Source organism: Schistocerca serialis, chromosome 5 (genome assembly GCF_023864345.2).
Source record: "Schistocerca serialis cubense isolate TAMUIC-IGC-003099 chromosome 5, iqSchSeri2.2, whole genome shotgun sequence".
Lineage (NCBI taxonomy): Eukaryota > Metazoa > Arthropoda > Insecta > Orthoptera > Acrididae > Schistocerca > Schistocerca serialis.
In genome coordinates this window covers 635899988-635913565 of record NC_064642.1, presented here as the reverse complement: position 1 = coordinate 635913565, position 13578 = coordinate 635899988, and the positions used below count along the sequence as shown (strand labels likewise).

Here is a 13578-nt window from a genome sequence, read left to right as displayed (position 1 = left end):
CTCTGCCTCGTGATGGCTGGGTGTTGTGTGCCGTCCTTAGGTTAGTTAGGTTTAAGTAGTTCTAAGTTCTAGGGGACCTATGACCACAGCAGTTGAGTCCCATAGTGCTCAGAGCCATTTTGAACTTTTGTGGGGCCGAAAGTTATCGCGTTGTAGCAAAACATCTCCTGGGTTGCTGTGCCGCCTAAGTCGCCGGAACCGCGTTTTGAGTTTTATTAATGTGTTGACATATGCTTCTGAATTAATGGTACCGCCTCTTGGCATCATATCAATGAGAATCACACCTTCACAGTCCTAGAACAAGGAGATCATGACTTTACCGGCGAAAGCAGTTGCTTTGAATTTTTTCTTCTGTGGGGAGTGGAAATGGCGCCATTCCATCGACTGTCGTTTTGTTTCGGGCTCAAAATGGTGAACCTACATTTTATCACCTGTCACAATCCGGGACGAGAAGGCCTCCCCCCTCAGCTTCAAAACGTGGCAACAAATCAAGACAACTGTTCGTTCTATGAGATTTGTGATCCACACATCTTTCACGCACTTTTTAATATCCAAGAGTACGGATAATTGCATCCGCATTTCCTTTGCTGACTGACAGATGCAGCGCCAACTGCCAAGTCGTAATGCGTCTGTCCTCGTGAATGACTTCATATTGCTGCAACATGTCACGTGTGACAGCCGTGGATGGTCTCCTCGACAATCGTGGGGCTCCGCCGAACTGCCTTCTGATGACCTCACCCTCCGTGCCCAGTGACTAACTGTATTTCTGTCGACAGCAGATGCTCCATAAACTTTGAACAAGCGTTTGTGAATATTCCCCACAGTTTCTTTCTCTTCAGTGAGAAATTCAATGGCGACACGTTGCTGCTAATGAACATCACCTACAGACGCTATTTTGAAACTGTCCTGCAGTGACGGAAACTTGGCGCGCTCACTCGGGAGACTTCAAATAATACATACGTGACGTTTCGCATTCGTAGGATTGTTTTCGGCTAGAAAAAAATGAGGTGCATTACTTTCTGGGCAACCATTGTAGCATAGCCTGGCCACTGCACTGCAGTCGGCAAGTCTGCACATCCCTGTCGGTAACTCCCAGCATCTCACTGGACCTTTTCCTGCGCGTCTCGCAGCGGTCCGCGCTGGTTCAAATATCTCTGAGCACTATGGGACGTAAATCTGAGGTCATCAGTCGTCTAGAACTTAGAACTACTTAAACCTAACTAACCTAAGGACATCACACACATCCATGCCCGAGGCAGGATTCGAACCTGCGACCGTAGCGGTCGCGCGGTTCCAGACTAGCGCCTAGAACCGCTCGGTCACTCCGGCCGGCTCATGTAGGAACTGAGCGAGGTGAGTTCGCAAAACCTCTGTTTGCAGGATCCGTGTTGATTTTTATAGAGAAGATTTTTGTTCTCCAAACATTCATAATTCTTCAGCATATAACACGTCCCAGCAAACTGACGTCAACTATATGGACTAGTAATTATGTTCATCTGTCCTACAACCGTTCTTGGAAACGGGAATAACCTGCGCTTTTTTCCAGTCGCTAGGCACCCTTCGTTGCTGCAGAAATCTTCTATAAACTGCGGCTAGGAGGGGAACAAGTTCTTTTGCATGATCTCATTCCGTAAATCATATCTCTTGCAACAGCTATCCTCGTTTTTATTTTTGATTATGTGTCGTAACCTAGGTACCTGAATTTATCAACTTGCTTCACTAACTTATCACAAATTTTCAGTTTTATTTTGCTTGACTACCTTGTAAAGATCATTGCCTTAGTCTTTTCCATATTTATCTTCATTCCATGTTTCTTACAGCTGGTTTTCATTTCTTTTAACGTTTCATTTTCAATCAGTAGTACCGCGTCATCTGGAAATATCATACATTTCCTTCCTCTTACTGTCGCTCCAAACATTTATTGAAGGCAGTTCTTAACTGAATTATCTAAATGGATGTTAAACAGAGTAATTAAAAAACAGCGTTATCCCCCTCTCAATTTTAATTCCTTCTTTCATCTCATTGCCTCTTTTTACTTTTCGAGTGATATATAAATTGCTTACTAGTCACTTCTCCTTCCAGTTAAGATAAAAAATTTTCATCTATTTGACTATGTCAAAACCTTTTTCCAACTCAACAAGAGCTGCAGGAACTTCTCTACCTCCTTTGTATCTGTCCCCAATTATTCGTAAAAGTCCAGTGGAATCTCTTGTACCTTTCCCCTTCTCAAGATGAACTATCCTTCATCAATTTTTTATTGCAAATGTCTGTTTTCCTTAGTAGAATGTTTGCCGAATGATATACCAAACTTATTGCCATATATTGTAAACATTTTATGACATTTGTTTTCATCGCAACACTGAATCTGGCCACTGAGCTTTCTCACAAATTTAAACGCAAATATTCAGTATTTCTGCGTTTTTTTGGCTTAAACCTTTGGTAGGATCATTCGGAATCCCATCTCCACTAGTTTATTTTCCAAGTGTCTTCTTCCATATTATTGGAGGTCCTTTCTCCTCTTTGAACTATCCTTATTCGTCCTCCATATCCAAAGCACCGGGACGATCTCTTGCCCCATAGCATTCTTGTAAATACCTCTTACATTCATTCATTCATTCATTATTCCTTTATTTTTTGCAACTTCATCATAGCTCTCATCTTTTTTCGTCCACATAGTGTTCCCCTTCTTTCTCTAGACCATGTTGTTTACTTGTAGGTACATTACAAACAGACTGCTTGAAAATAACAAACTAGTTTCTTCGATAAACGTGGCACACAGTAACTTACACAACTGAAAAACCAAAAAGTTGTGACTCTAAGCATGACGCATAAATGGTGAAAACTGCAGCGTACGCATCGTGTGAGAAGGGTAACGAAACAGCGGCATCAGGAGTTTCCGCATTCACTGAGCAAAAATTTAGCCAAGCGGCGTGTGAGCTGTAGTGTCGCTTGTGAAGTCGAGGCGTAAGTCTGGCCCAGTATTCAACGTGGCAAAAGAGTTGCAACAGCCCAACCAACTCCCCGTCTGTCTTGCGCTGAACTGGGGGCGTGGTTAATGCGATGAAAGGGTGCAATTGATTGACATGGGTGTAACTGGCTGTCGTGCAGCACTTCTAAGATCTCGCTGTGCAACATTATCATATCATAGTGGCAGTGAAAGGCGATCATAACCGAAAGGACATTCAGCCTTTATCCTCACTTCCTAGCTGAAAATTGCTTTCCTTTATTTTTAGATCGTCAGTCTTCTGACTGGTTTGATGCGGCCCGCCACGAATTGCGCTCTTGTGGCAGCCTCTTGCACCCTACGTCCTCAATTGCTTGTATTCCAATCTCTCTTCTCCCCTACAGTTTTAACCTTCTACAGCTCCTTCTCTTACTATATGAGTTATGCCCTAACGTCTTAACAAATACTCTATCATCCTATCCTTCCTTCTTTTCAACGTTTTTTGTACATTTCTCTCTTCCACGATTCTGAAGAGAACCACCTCATTCCTTATAATTCCACCTAATTTTAAGCATCGTTCTGTAGCATCACATCTCAAACAGCTCAGTTCTCTTCTTTCCCTATTTTCCCGCGGTCCATGATCCGCTACTGTAATATACTGTGCTCGAAAATGCCTTCTCAGATACTTCTTCCTCAAATTAAGGTCTGTGTTTAACGCAGGTTCTTTTAGCCAAGACTGGCCTCTTTGGCTGTGTAGGGTCCTACTTGCTTCATCCGTCATCTCTTATTTTGCTTACAGAGTAGCTGAATTTCGTATCTTCGTCTGCTTTGCGGTCATTTAATTTGACTGTATCGCGGTCACCAATTCTGGTTGTATTACGTGAATATTAGGAGCACAGTTGCACGTAAAACACTCTTTCACGCACGACACTACGATGTTACCTTTTTAGAGTGGCAATTGACATGTCATCGGGAGCTGAACATTACCAAATTTTGTTGGTATTTGAATGATACACATAGCAGTACATTGCCAGTGGAGATGTCGAGTTTGTGTGTAACATGATTCAAATGTGGCAATTGGCTTGAGTCTACCCTTCGACACGGCACACTTTGTCATATGCGGCGGACGTCCTTGCCTGGCCTTATCTTTACTCGTCTGGCATATCTGTCCTGCGCTATTAAATCAACACGTTGTACTAGCATCACACATGCTTCGTAAACTTCCACTAGTTGGCGATGAAATGAAGCTTTAAACTCCTTATTACACTTGGCACTTGAATCGTCGACTACGTATCCATCACCACCTCCGTCTTCAAACCATATTACGTATTGCTGTGGTGCAATTACCTCCATCTACCGACAGCGTTAGAAATCTTTGCTCGCCTCTTCTATCTAGACAAAGAGTTTAATTCACACGAGATATTTATCCATCGGTCAGAGATTTTGTTACCATACTTACTCAACAATCCTCGTACTGAAGAGTAGATTTAGAAAGACGTGTGACTCACAAACCTGGTTGCAATGACACATAACTCATCCATGCGCACTGACCCGTTGAAGAGCCACAGTTCCAGATTCGGTGCTGCTACAAGTATACCTTACAGTTCGTAAGCATTTGCAACGCCTTCGAGAATTCGCTTGTGGAAAACATCCCCGAAGCCACACCAAATTTTTGTCGCCAAACAGGTAACTCGCTGGAAAGGGCAAACTAAATACTAGTGTTCCAGCTGGAAGTCAGTCATCCATACCGACAAGTTTTGAAGTTCACGAACGCTACATAAGATGAAATGCTACAGAGCAGATCTGGCCTAAGGCGTACAGGAGTTCGTGGGGTCAGTTCTCTTTCCCGCCCAGATCCCGAATGTGAACGAATTTGGATGCGAGGGGTACTCCTAGAGCAGAGCCTGCCAAACAGGCTTCTTCAACCTGTCACAGAGCCACCTGTTTGCTTGTAATATGAACTATGTTACATAATCATTTTGTTGAGAATTCAGTAAGGCATTACGTTCATTTATTCACTTGTCGAAAAACCGGAGAACTTGAGAAGCTACGTCTCTCGGTGTGGACTGATATGGGTTCACTTTCATGTCACTTTTGAGGGCGATGTAAAAGTGTCTGACATGTAGTTTCTGTGAACATATTGCGTGTAGCAGCGATCGCAATGAACAGTAATCAAATACTATACAGGGCGTTTTAGAAATTATGGTGAATTTTTATGGATATGGCAGGAATTATCATTCAAAACAAAGAAATCACGTAAACATAGACTCTAAAACGGATATCTTAAGAGCTGTGACCAATTCTTGATCTTCGATGTTGTGAAACAAATCTCTTCTACTGCAAGGTCGTTTCTTTCCATATTTTGGGAAGCAGTATTAAGCACCAAAACAAGAAAAAATGTCCGGTAAACATGTGCTCTAAAATGCGTACCTTAAGAGCTACGACCACTTGTTCATCTTCGCTAATTTGAAACACATATCTTCTGATGAACAAGTTCTCATAACTGTTGTGTCCTGCCTACTCGTCGAATATGGGGTGCTTAGGAAACGCGCTTTCTCGGATCGCTAGATAACAATTCAAGCAAATCGTATTAATGCATTTTTACTACAGTAGGATAAATGAGGTCACTTCAGAATTTACAATGATATGTCGCAGGCAATGGGCGACAGGCAATATAAGAAATCTCGCCAGTACAGACGACGCCTAATGATGATGTTTAGTTTGTGGGGCGCTCAACCAAGCGGTCATCGGAGCCCGTACAAAGTCCCAACTTTTACACAGTCCCAATTTTTTTCACAGTCCAATCTAGACACCGTCACGAATGATGATGATGAGGAGGAGGAGGAGGATCAAATGAAGGGGACAACACAAACACCCAGTCCTCGAGCAGAGAAAATCCCCCACCCGGCTGGGAATCGAACCCGGGGACACGTGGTCTAGAGGCGGCAACGCTAGCTACTAGACCAAGAGCTGCGGACACGATGTCTAATACAAATGAAATTATACAGTTCCTAAGTCGGTGCTGTAGAGCTCGTAGAGCGGCTAGTCTTGACTGGCCGCTTCGTAGGCAGGTTGGTGTGGCCGAGCGGTTCTAGGCGCTTCGGTCTGGAACCGCGCGACCGCTACGGTCGCACGTTGGCATCCTCCCTCGGGCATGGATGTGTGTGATGTCCTTAGGTTAGTTAGGTTTAAGTAGTTCTAAGTTCTAGGGGACTGATGAACTCAGATGTTAAGTCCCATAGTGCTCAGAGCCATTTGAACCATTTGAATCCTCTTCGTATAAATGCCGCTGGTGTCTCGTTGTCGCCCTAGAGAGGGGTCGGTCAACTTACTATTGGATGACGTCTTCTTCGCGGCCCTTTCTGCTCCACCGAACGGCATGCCTGGCATGCCGCCGCTTGACGTTACGCCGGAACCGTAACTTCTAATGTAAGCATTTTAGAGCACTTGTTTACGGGACTTTTTTCTTATTTTGGTCTATAGTACCACTTCCTAAAATATGGAAAGCAAAGAGCTTGCATTTGAATAGATTTGTTTCACAGTATCGAAGATTAAGAATTGCTCATGCCTCTTAAGGAATGCGTTTTAGAGCCCTTGTTTACTTGACTTTTGCTTCAAATGACCACTCCTGTCGTATTCCTGTATATTGACCAGCACTTATGAAACAGTCTGTATAGAACGGTTTTGATCGCATAAAAAAACCTTTTATTCGTAAGCGGTCACCGGTTTCGACCCTATGTGGGTCATCCTCAGATTAAAACATCAAATCTCCGACATTACTGTGACCAGAAAAAGATCCTGCATGAAAGGGACCAACGACGACTCAAGAGAATCGTTCAACGTGACAGAAGTGCAGTCCTTTCGAAAACTGCTGCAGATTTTCAGTGCTGGCCCATCAACAAGCGTCAGCGTGCGAACCATTCAACGGAACATCATCGATATGGACTTTTGGTGGTGAAGGCCCGTTCGTGTACCCTTGATGACTGCACGACACAAAGCTTTACGCCTCGCCGCCGGCCGCTGGTGGCCGAGCGGTTCTAGGCGCTTCAGTCTGGAACCTCGCGACCGCTACGGTCGCAGCTTCGAATCCTGCCTCGGGCATGGATGTGTGTGATGTGCTTAGATGGTTAGGTTTAAGTAGTTCTAAGTTCTAGGCGACTGATGACCTCAGATGTTAAGTCCCATCCCGCCTCGCCTGGGCCCAACATTGGACTAATGATAAGTGGAAACATCTTGATTGATCGGACGAGTCTCGTTTCAGATTGTATCGAGCGGATGGGTGTGTACGGGTATGGAGAAAACCTCGTGAATCCGTGAACTCTGCATGCCAGCAAGGGACTGTTCAAGCAGGTGGAGAGTTTGTAATGGTGTGGGGCGTGTGCAGTTGTAGTGATGTGAGACCCCTGGTACGTCTAGATACGACTCTGACAGGTGATACTAACAGAGGCATCCTATATGATCACCTGCTCCCATTCATGCCCTCTGTGCATTCCGACGGACTTGCGCAATTCCTGCAGGACAATGCGACTCCCCAGACGTCGAGAATTGCTACAGAGTGTCTTCAGGAACACTCGTCCGAGTTTAAACACTTCCACTGGCGACCGAACTCCACAAACATGAACATTGTTGAGGAAAGGAAAGAAAATTTGTGGTAAGGTCTTATGGGACCAAACTGCTGACGCCATCGGATCATACTCTGCAATTTAGACTACAAACAGAGAGAAACATCTAATATAGTAAACACTACGCATCGCTGTATGAGAAACACAGAGAGTGGATGGTGTTTGCAGGTGGTGCGGCTGGTGCTGGCGGGTCAGCTGCTGGCGCCACCCGAGGACTGCCCGCCGCTGGCGAGCCAGATGATGCTGCACTGCTGGCGCATGGAGCCGCGCGACCGTCCGCGCTTCCCGGACATGGCAGCCAGGCTGGCCGAGGCGCAGCCCCGCCTCCCACTGCCGCCCGGCGGCTTCCCGCTGCCTGCTCCCGCCGCCTCCGCCTCCACCTCCGCCCCCGGCGCCGCCTCCTCCGCCTCTGGCGCGACTTCTCCCAGCAGCACGGACATCTTGGACGGCGACAACTATCTGCTGCCGTCGCCCTCCGCCAGGGATTACTTGCAGCCGCTGCCAGACTGAGGCTCCGCCCCCAGTGCAGACTCCCCCACCGCCCTCACGGCGGGGAGATTCTGTCTGCCGCACAGTGGATCTCGCCCTCAGGTCTCCGCAAAAACTCGCGAACCGGCCCGCCTCGGTGGAGGCTGCCTCGGACGATTTTCAGGACCACTGAAGGCATCGGTCTTGCCCACGGTGTCGTACACCCACCTAGCGTCGTGTCCAGCCTCGCCCACCTCGTGCGCGGATGTCCGACCCGTAATGGACTCCATTGTCTATAGTACAAACGATCAGGTGGTTTACATAGCTGCCGGACCAGCTGATGGAGAACCTGTTGGCCACCGGCCGTGCCAAATGCCAGCAATGCAATGAGTTTTTTCGTATCATTTCACACAACTCAGTTCACGACAAACACGTGCCGTATTTAAATTCACATCTTTGGCGGCTGATTCAGTAGCTACTCTCAGCGAAAATATATGATGACAAGAGGACATGAATCTTCATCCCATTGTTTTGTTAATGGGCGTCGCGTCCAAAATAATTTGAACTGTCTTTGTGAAATACTTCAAGTTCGTTTCACGAATCTTTATTGTTAAGTTGTGAATACGTGGTTCGTGTTTGCATGGAAATTGCCTAATTTTTGAGTGAGAGGTGTTAAAGATGCATCTCTTTTGAATGATTGTTAAAACTGGTTGAAAACGCAGAACTCATGTCGTGTGCTTTACAGTAGTTAGCGACGTACTGTTCCTTAACCGCCTTTGAATTAATTACTGTTCACTGTCATCAATTGCGCAGCAAGCTGTAACTCACTACTTAATACTACTCGTACCTACCACTTCTGTCACGCAAATTTCCACCTTTCCCCTACCATCTGCAGATGGTGGACCCAAACTGACCGTCGTAGATATTCGTCAGACGCCCTTATCCCTTGTTTCCGAAGCCGGAAATTCCTCAGAAATTTATCTAACAACCGACGTTCGGCCACTTCTGAAACAGAGTTTCTTGTAAATACTGATTCTTCTTCGTGAAACTAGGATCTGCAAGGAAGTCGTGGAAACAAATTACCATATAGCCATATCGATCTCTCTTAGCCATCACACGTGTGTCATTTGTTACATTTTATGTGTCAGTGTTCGTCGAGACCTGTCCTATACTAGGGTACTGTGCGTTACAAGTACAACAGTGTAAAGTGAAATACGTGCGGATACGCCTCCGTTGGAACAATACCAAAGAAGTTCTTCATCTCCATCTTCAGAGGGACTACAGTGCATCATAAAGACTCCTAGTCAATAATAGGTGAGTGCTTCACGAAATACCTCATATCCCTTGCGAAGAGTATCGTCTTCCGTTTATGGGAAACTGTGGCACTCACCTGACAGTTTTTCTCTTAATGTGTGTACCTTTCTACAGAGAAATCTTTGCTCAAATACACCTTTATACTCATTTTCGTATACAAATACGTTGTTGCGTGTTTTACGCTGTGCAGTGTTGAGTTTATATAAATAAAGCAATCGTTAAAAATATTTTAAAAAATAGTAGTCCTGTCCTGTGTACCAAAAATAGAAACTACATTAAACTATTGTGCCAATAATTAAAACACCTAGACCTATTATAGAAGTAAGAAATTCTCAAATACAATTATATGTGTTGTTTGTCACTCAGTAATTTTAATGTTAAGTTTTCTGGATGTATTTATGTGGAATAAAGTGTTACCTGTTTCCTACACTAATTTAAAGAATTTTCATTCCGAGACTCAAGATAATGAAGATATTGCTTTCGAAGCATATAGCAAAACATATGACAAAGATTTAGCGTTGTTGTTGTGCGCCGGCTGGTGTGGCCGAGCGGTTCTGGGCGCTACAGTCTGGAGCCGCGCGACCGCTACGGTCGCAGGTTCGAATCCTGCCTCGGGCATGGATGTGTGTGATGTCCTTAGGTTACTTAGGTTTAAGTAGTTCTAAGTTCTAGGGGACTGATGACCTCAGTAGTTAAGTCCCATAGTGCTCAGAGCCATTTGAACCATTTTTTTTGTTGTTATGCCAAACTTGTCATCAAATTCAGTAGAAATAATGGTGAGTAAATTTCAAAAGAAAAATTTGGGTACTTCGGCATTCGGACACAACTATTTTGTTTATTTGGTAAAAAAATTGACATCTGAGTCAACTAATCAAACGGTAGATACATATATAATCTTTAATACTGCACTGACGGAGATGTGTCATACAACTTCTTACCTCAATCTGAAATGGAAGTAAACTCAGCTGTCCTATAGTAGCTTTCCAAAATCACAACAGCTGTTGCAAAAAAGCAGTTAGTGGAACTATTTGGTTTTTGACAGCGTCCAGTTTCATTTTACGAAGGTGCTTATCTAAATTTATTAGTTCATCTTCAAACAACGATTAAAATGGAAAGTCTAAATATGTTGTTTCCCCTACGAAATCGACTATATATCCTCAGATAAGTACTGGGTCTGTCGAAATAAAATATGAGACAACGAAATACGTCGTAGGCCGCCTAAATAGAATTACTCTCCATGTGGGTCAGAAAAAACATGCCGCACCTGGTATTACATGTGATCACGAGGACAAGAGACTTCTTTCTTATTTTTTCTGTACCCCATCTGGTTTTGTGATGAGACCACAAAAGGGACCCCCAACTCTTGTGATTCTCCTGAAAATTTTCCTACTTATCCTCTATACTACGCAGATATTATTAAAATGGAATTTCATTACGTATTAACATAATTTTTCAATATTATTTACAGGATCATTATGAATCATTCCTCAAAATTCCAACTCCTCCCTTCGCTTGGGTCCTTTTAAGTTCACAACTGAAATGTGATATTTACATACTATCTGAAGCACAAATGCATTTGACATGTTTATATGAAAAGACGTTACTAAAACACAGATCGAAATTCGGTAAACAACCAAACCATGTACACATAAATAAAATACCCACAAATATAAATCAAATTCAAAAGCAGAAATGTGTGTGTTTCAGGAAATAAGTTTGCCAGACGAATATAATAGGTGCCACAAAACGGAGTCATTCAAAAATCTGTCAAACATAAAATATAAAATTATCGATAACTAGGTAGCTAAACTGAAGCACCAAAGAAACTGGTATAGGCATGCGTATTCAAATACAGAGTTATGTAAACAGGCAGAATCCGCCCGGTTAGCCGTGCGGCCAAACGTACTGCTTTGCGGGCGTTAAGGCATGCCTGTCCCCGGCACGAATCCACACGGCGGATTAGTGTCGAGGTCCGGTGTGCCGGCCAGTCTGTGGATGGTTTTTAAGCCGGTTTTCCATCTGCCTCGGCGAATGCGGGCTGGTTGCCCTTATTCCGCCTCAGTTGCACTATGTCGACAATTGCTGCGAAAACACTGTCTCCATGTACGCGTACACCATAATTACTCTACTATGCAAACATTTGGGGTTACACTCGTCTGCTGTGAGACGTTCCCGGGGAGGAGGTGGGGGGGGGGGGGGGCGGTTCCTCTGGGGGCCGAACCGCACAATAACCCTGAGTCCGGTGAGTGGACTGCTGTAGCCTGTTGTGGGGTTGTGAACCACTAAGGGCTACGGTGGGGCGGAGCCTCTCCGTCGTTTCTAGCTCCCCAGTTCCATACAATACAATACAATTGAAACAGGCAGAATACGCCTATATAAGACGACAAGTGTCTGGCGCAGCTGTTTAGATCGGTTACTGTTGCTATAATGGTCGGTTATCAAGATTTCAGTGAGTTTGAACTTCATGTTAAGTCGGCATACGAGCGATGGAACACAGCATCTCCGAGGAAGCGATGAAGTAGGGATTTTCCCGTACGACCAACGACTCCACCCTGAATATCAATACTTAAAACATCATATCTCCGACATCACTGTGGCCAGAATAAGATCCCGCACGAACAGGACTAACGACGAGAATCGTTCAACGTGACAGAAGTGCAATCCTTTCGCAAATTGCTGCAGATTTTCAGTGCTGGCCCATCAACAAGTGTCAGCGTGCAAACCATTCAACGAAACATAATCGATATGGACTTTTGGAGCCAAAGGCCCGTTCGTATACCCTTTATGACTGCACGCCTCGGCTGGACCCGTCAACACCGACATTGCACTATTGATGAGTGGAAACATCTTGCCTGGTCGGACGAGTCTCGTTTCAGTTTGTATCGAGCGGATGAACGTATACGGGTATGGAGACAACCTCATGAATCCATGGACCCTGCGTGTCAGAAGGGGACTGTTCAAGCTCGTGGAGGCTCAGTCATTACGGGGAGCGTGTGCAGTTGGAGTGATATGAGAACCCTGATACGTCTAGATACGACTCTGACAGGTGATACGTGCGGAGGTATCCTATCTGATTACGTGCTCCCATTCATGTCCTCTATGCATTCCGACGGACTTGCACAATTCCAACAGGATAATACGACACCCCAGACGTCCAGAAGTGCTACAGAGTGGCTTCAGAAACTCTCTTCCAAGTTTAAACACTTCCGCTGGCGACCAAACTCGCCAAATACGAACATTACTGAGGAAAGGAAATTTCTGGTAAGGTCATATTGGACCAAACTGCTGACGCCATCGGTCCCTAAACTTATGTACTACTTAATCTAACGTAAACTAATTTACGCTAAAGACAACACACACACGCATACCCGAGTGAGGACTCGAACCTCCGACGGGGCAGCCGAGCGGACCGTGACAATGCCCCTAGACCTCTCGGCTACCACGCTCGGCATTATTGAGCATTCATTAAACCATAGACCTAACCATTTTGCACAAAACAAACATAGCGAACAACTTTATGAACTCTTCACCTCTAGAAGTATCTAACAATTAACAAAAACATCAGCAAACATCAATGAAACACCCACATGTTAACTAATACAATCAACAGCGAGATTAGTCCTTGTGAAGCACCCAGCTAAACTATGGCAGGTAGAGTTCTGAGCTATAGAAATAACACAAAATAACAATCAAATTGTAATGTTCCAAAACACTCAGCAACATCAATAAAATAACAGTTTTTAATCTTAGGAAAAACACAATGTACAGTTAATCATTTTTTCATAATGAATAAATCCGCTCCACTTATACTTGGAAAGATCTTTATTCGGATAAAATCGTACACAAGAACCTGGTTTTGGGATGTATATGCCATCTTCAGGCACCCCAAGAAACACGCAAAACTAAGAAGGACTCTTCAAAAAATTAGTCAACATTAAAAGGGACCACAGAAATATGAATATCAGATTATACCTTGACAGCGCACGAGGAAGTCGTACCAGTCACGTAAAAAATCTAGAAAATTTATCAAGTAGCGCGCGAGAAGCTGTGCGGGTGACGCATGAAATTGTTCTCTGATTCAAACAGTACGCGGGCCGCTGTGGCCGAGCGGATCTAGGCACTTCAGTCTGGAACCGCGCTGCTGCTACGGTCGCAAGTTTAATCCTGCCTCGGGCAAGGATGTGTCTAATGTCCTTAGGTTAGTTAGGTTTAAGTAGTTCTTTGTCTAGG

At 44.5% G+C, this 13578-nt stretch overlaps 1 protein-coding gene across 2 annotated transcripts in view; it reads left to right on the top strand.

The window, feature by feature from the left end:
- The window catches only part of LOC126481330 (muscle, skeletal receptor tyrosine protein kinase-like), a 617768-nt gene extending 607987 nt beyond the window's left edge, over positions 1 to 9781 (top strand). For both annotated transcript variants that reach the window (XM_050104999.1, XM_050104998.1), the window contains exon 10: positions 7735 to 9781. In XM_050104999.1, the coding sequence (XP_049960956.1) occupies positions 7735 to 8076 (342 nt within the window). In that variant the 3' untranslated portion in view covers positions 8077 to 9781. The remainder of the gene's footprint in view (positions 1 to 7734) is intronic.
- The last annotated feature ends 3797 nt before the right edge of the window (positions 9782 to 13578 follow it).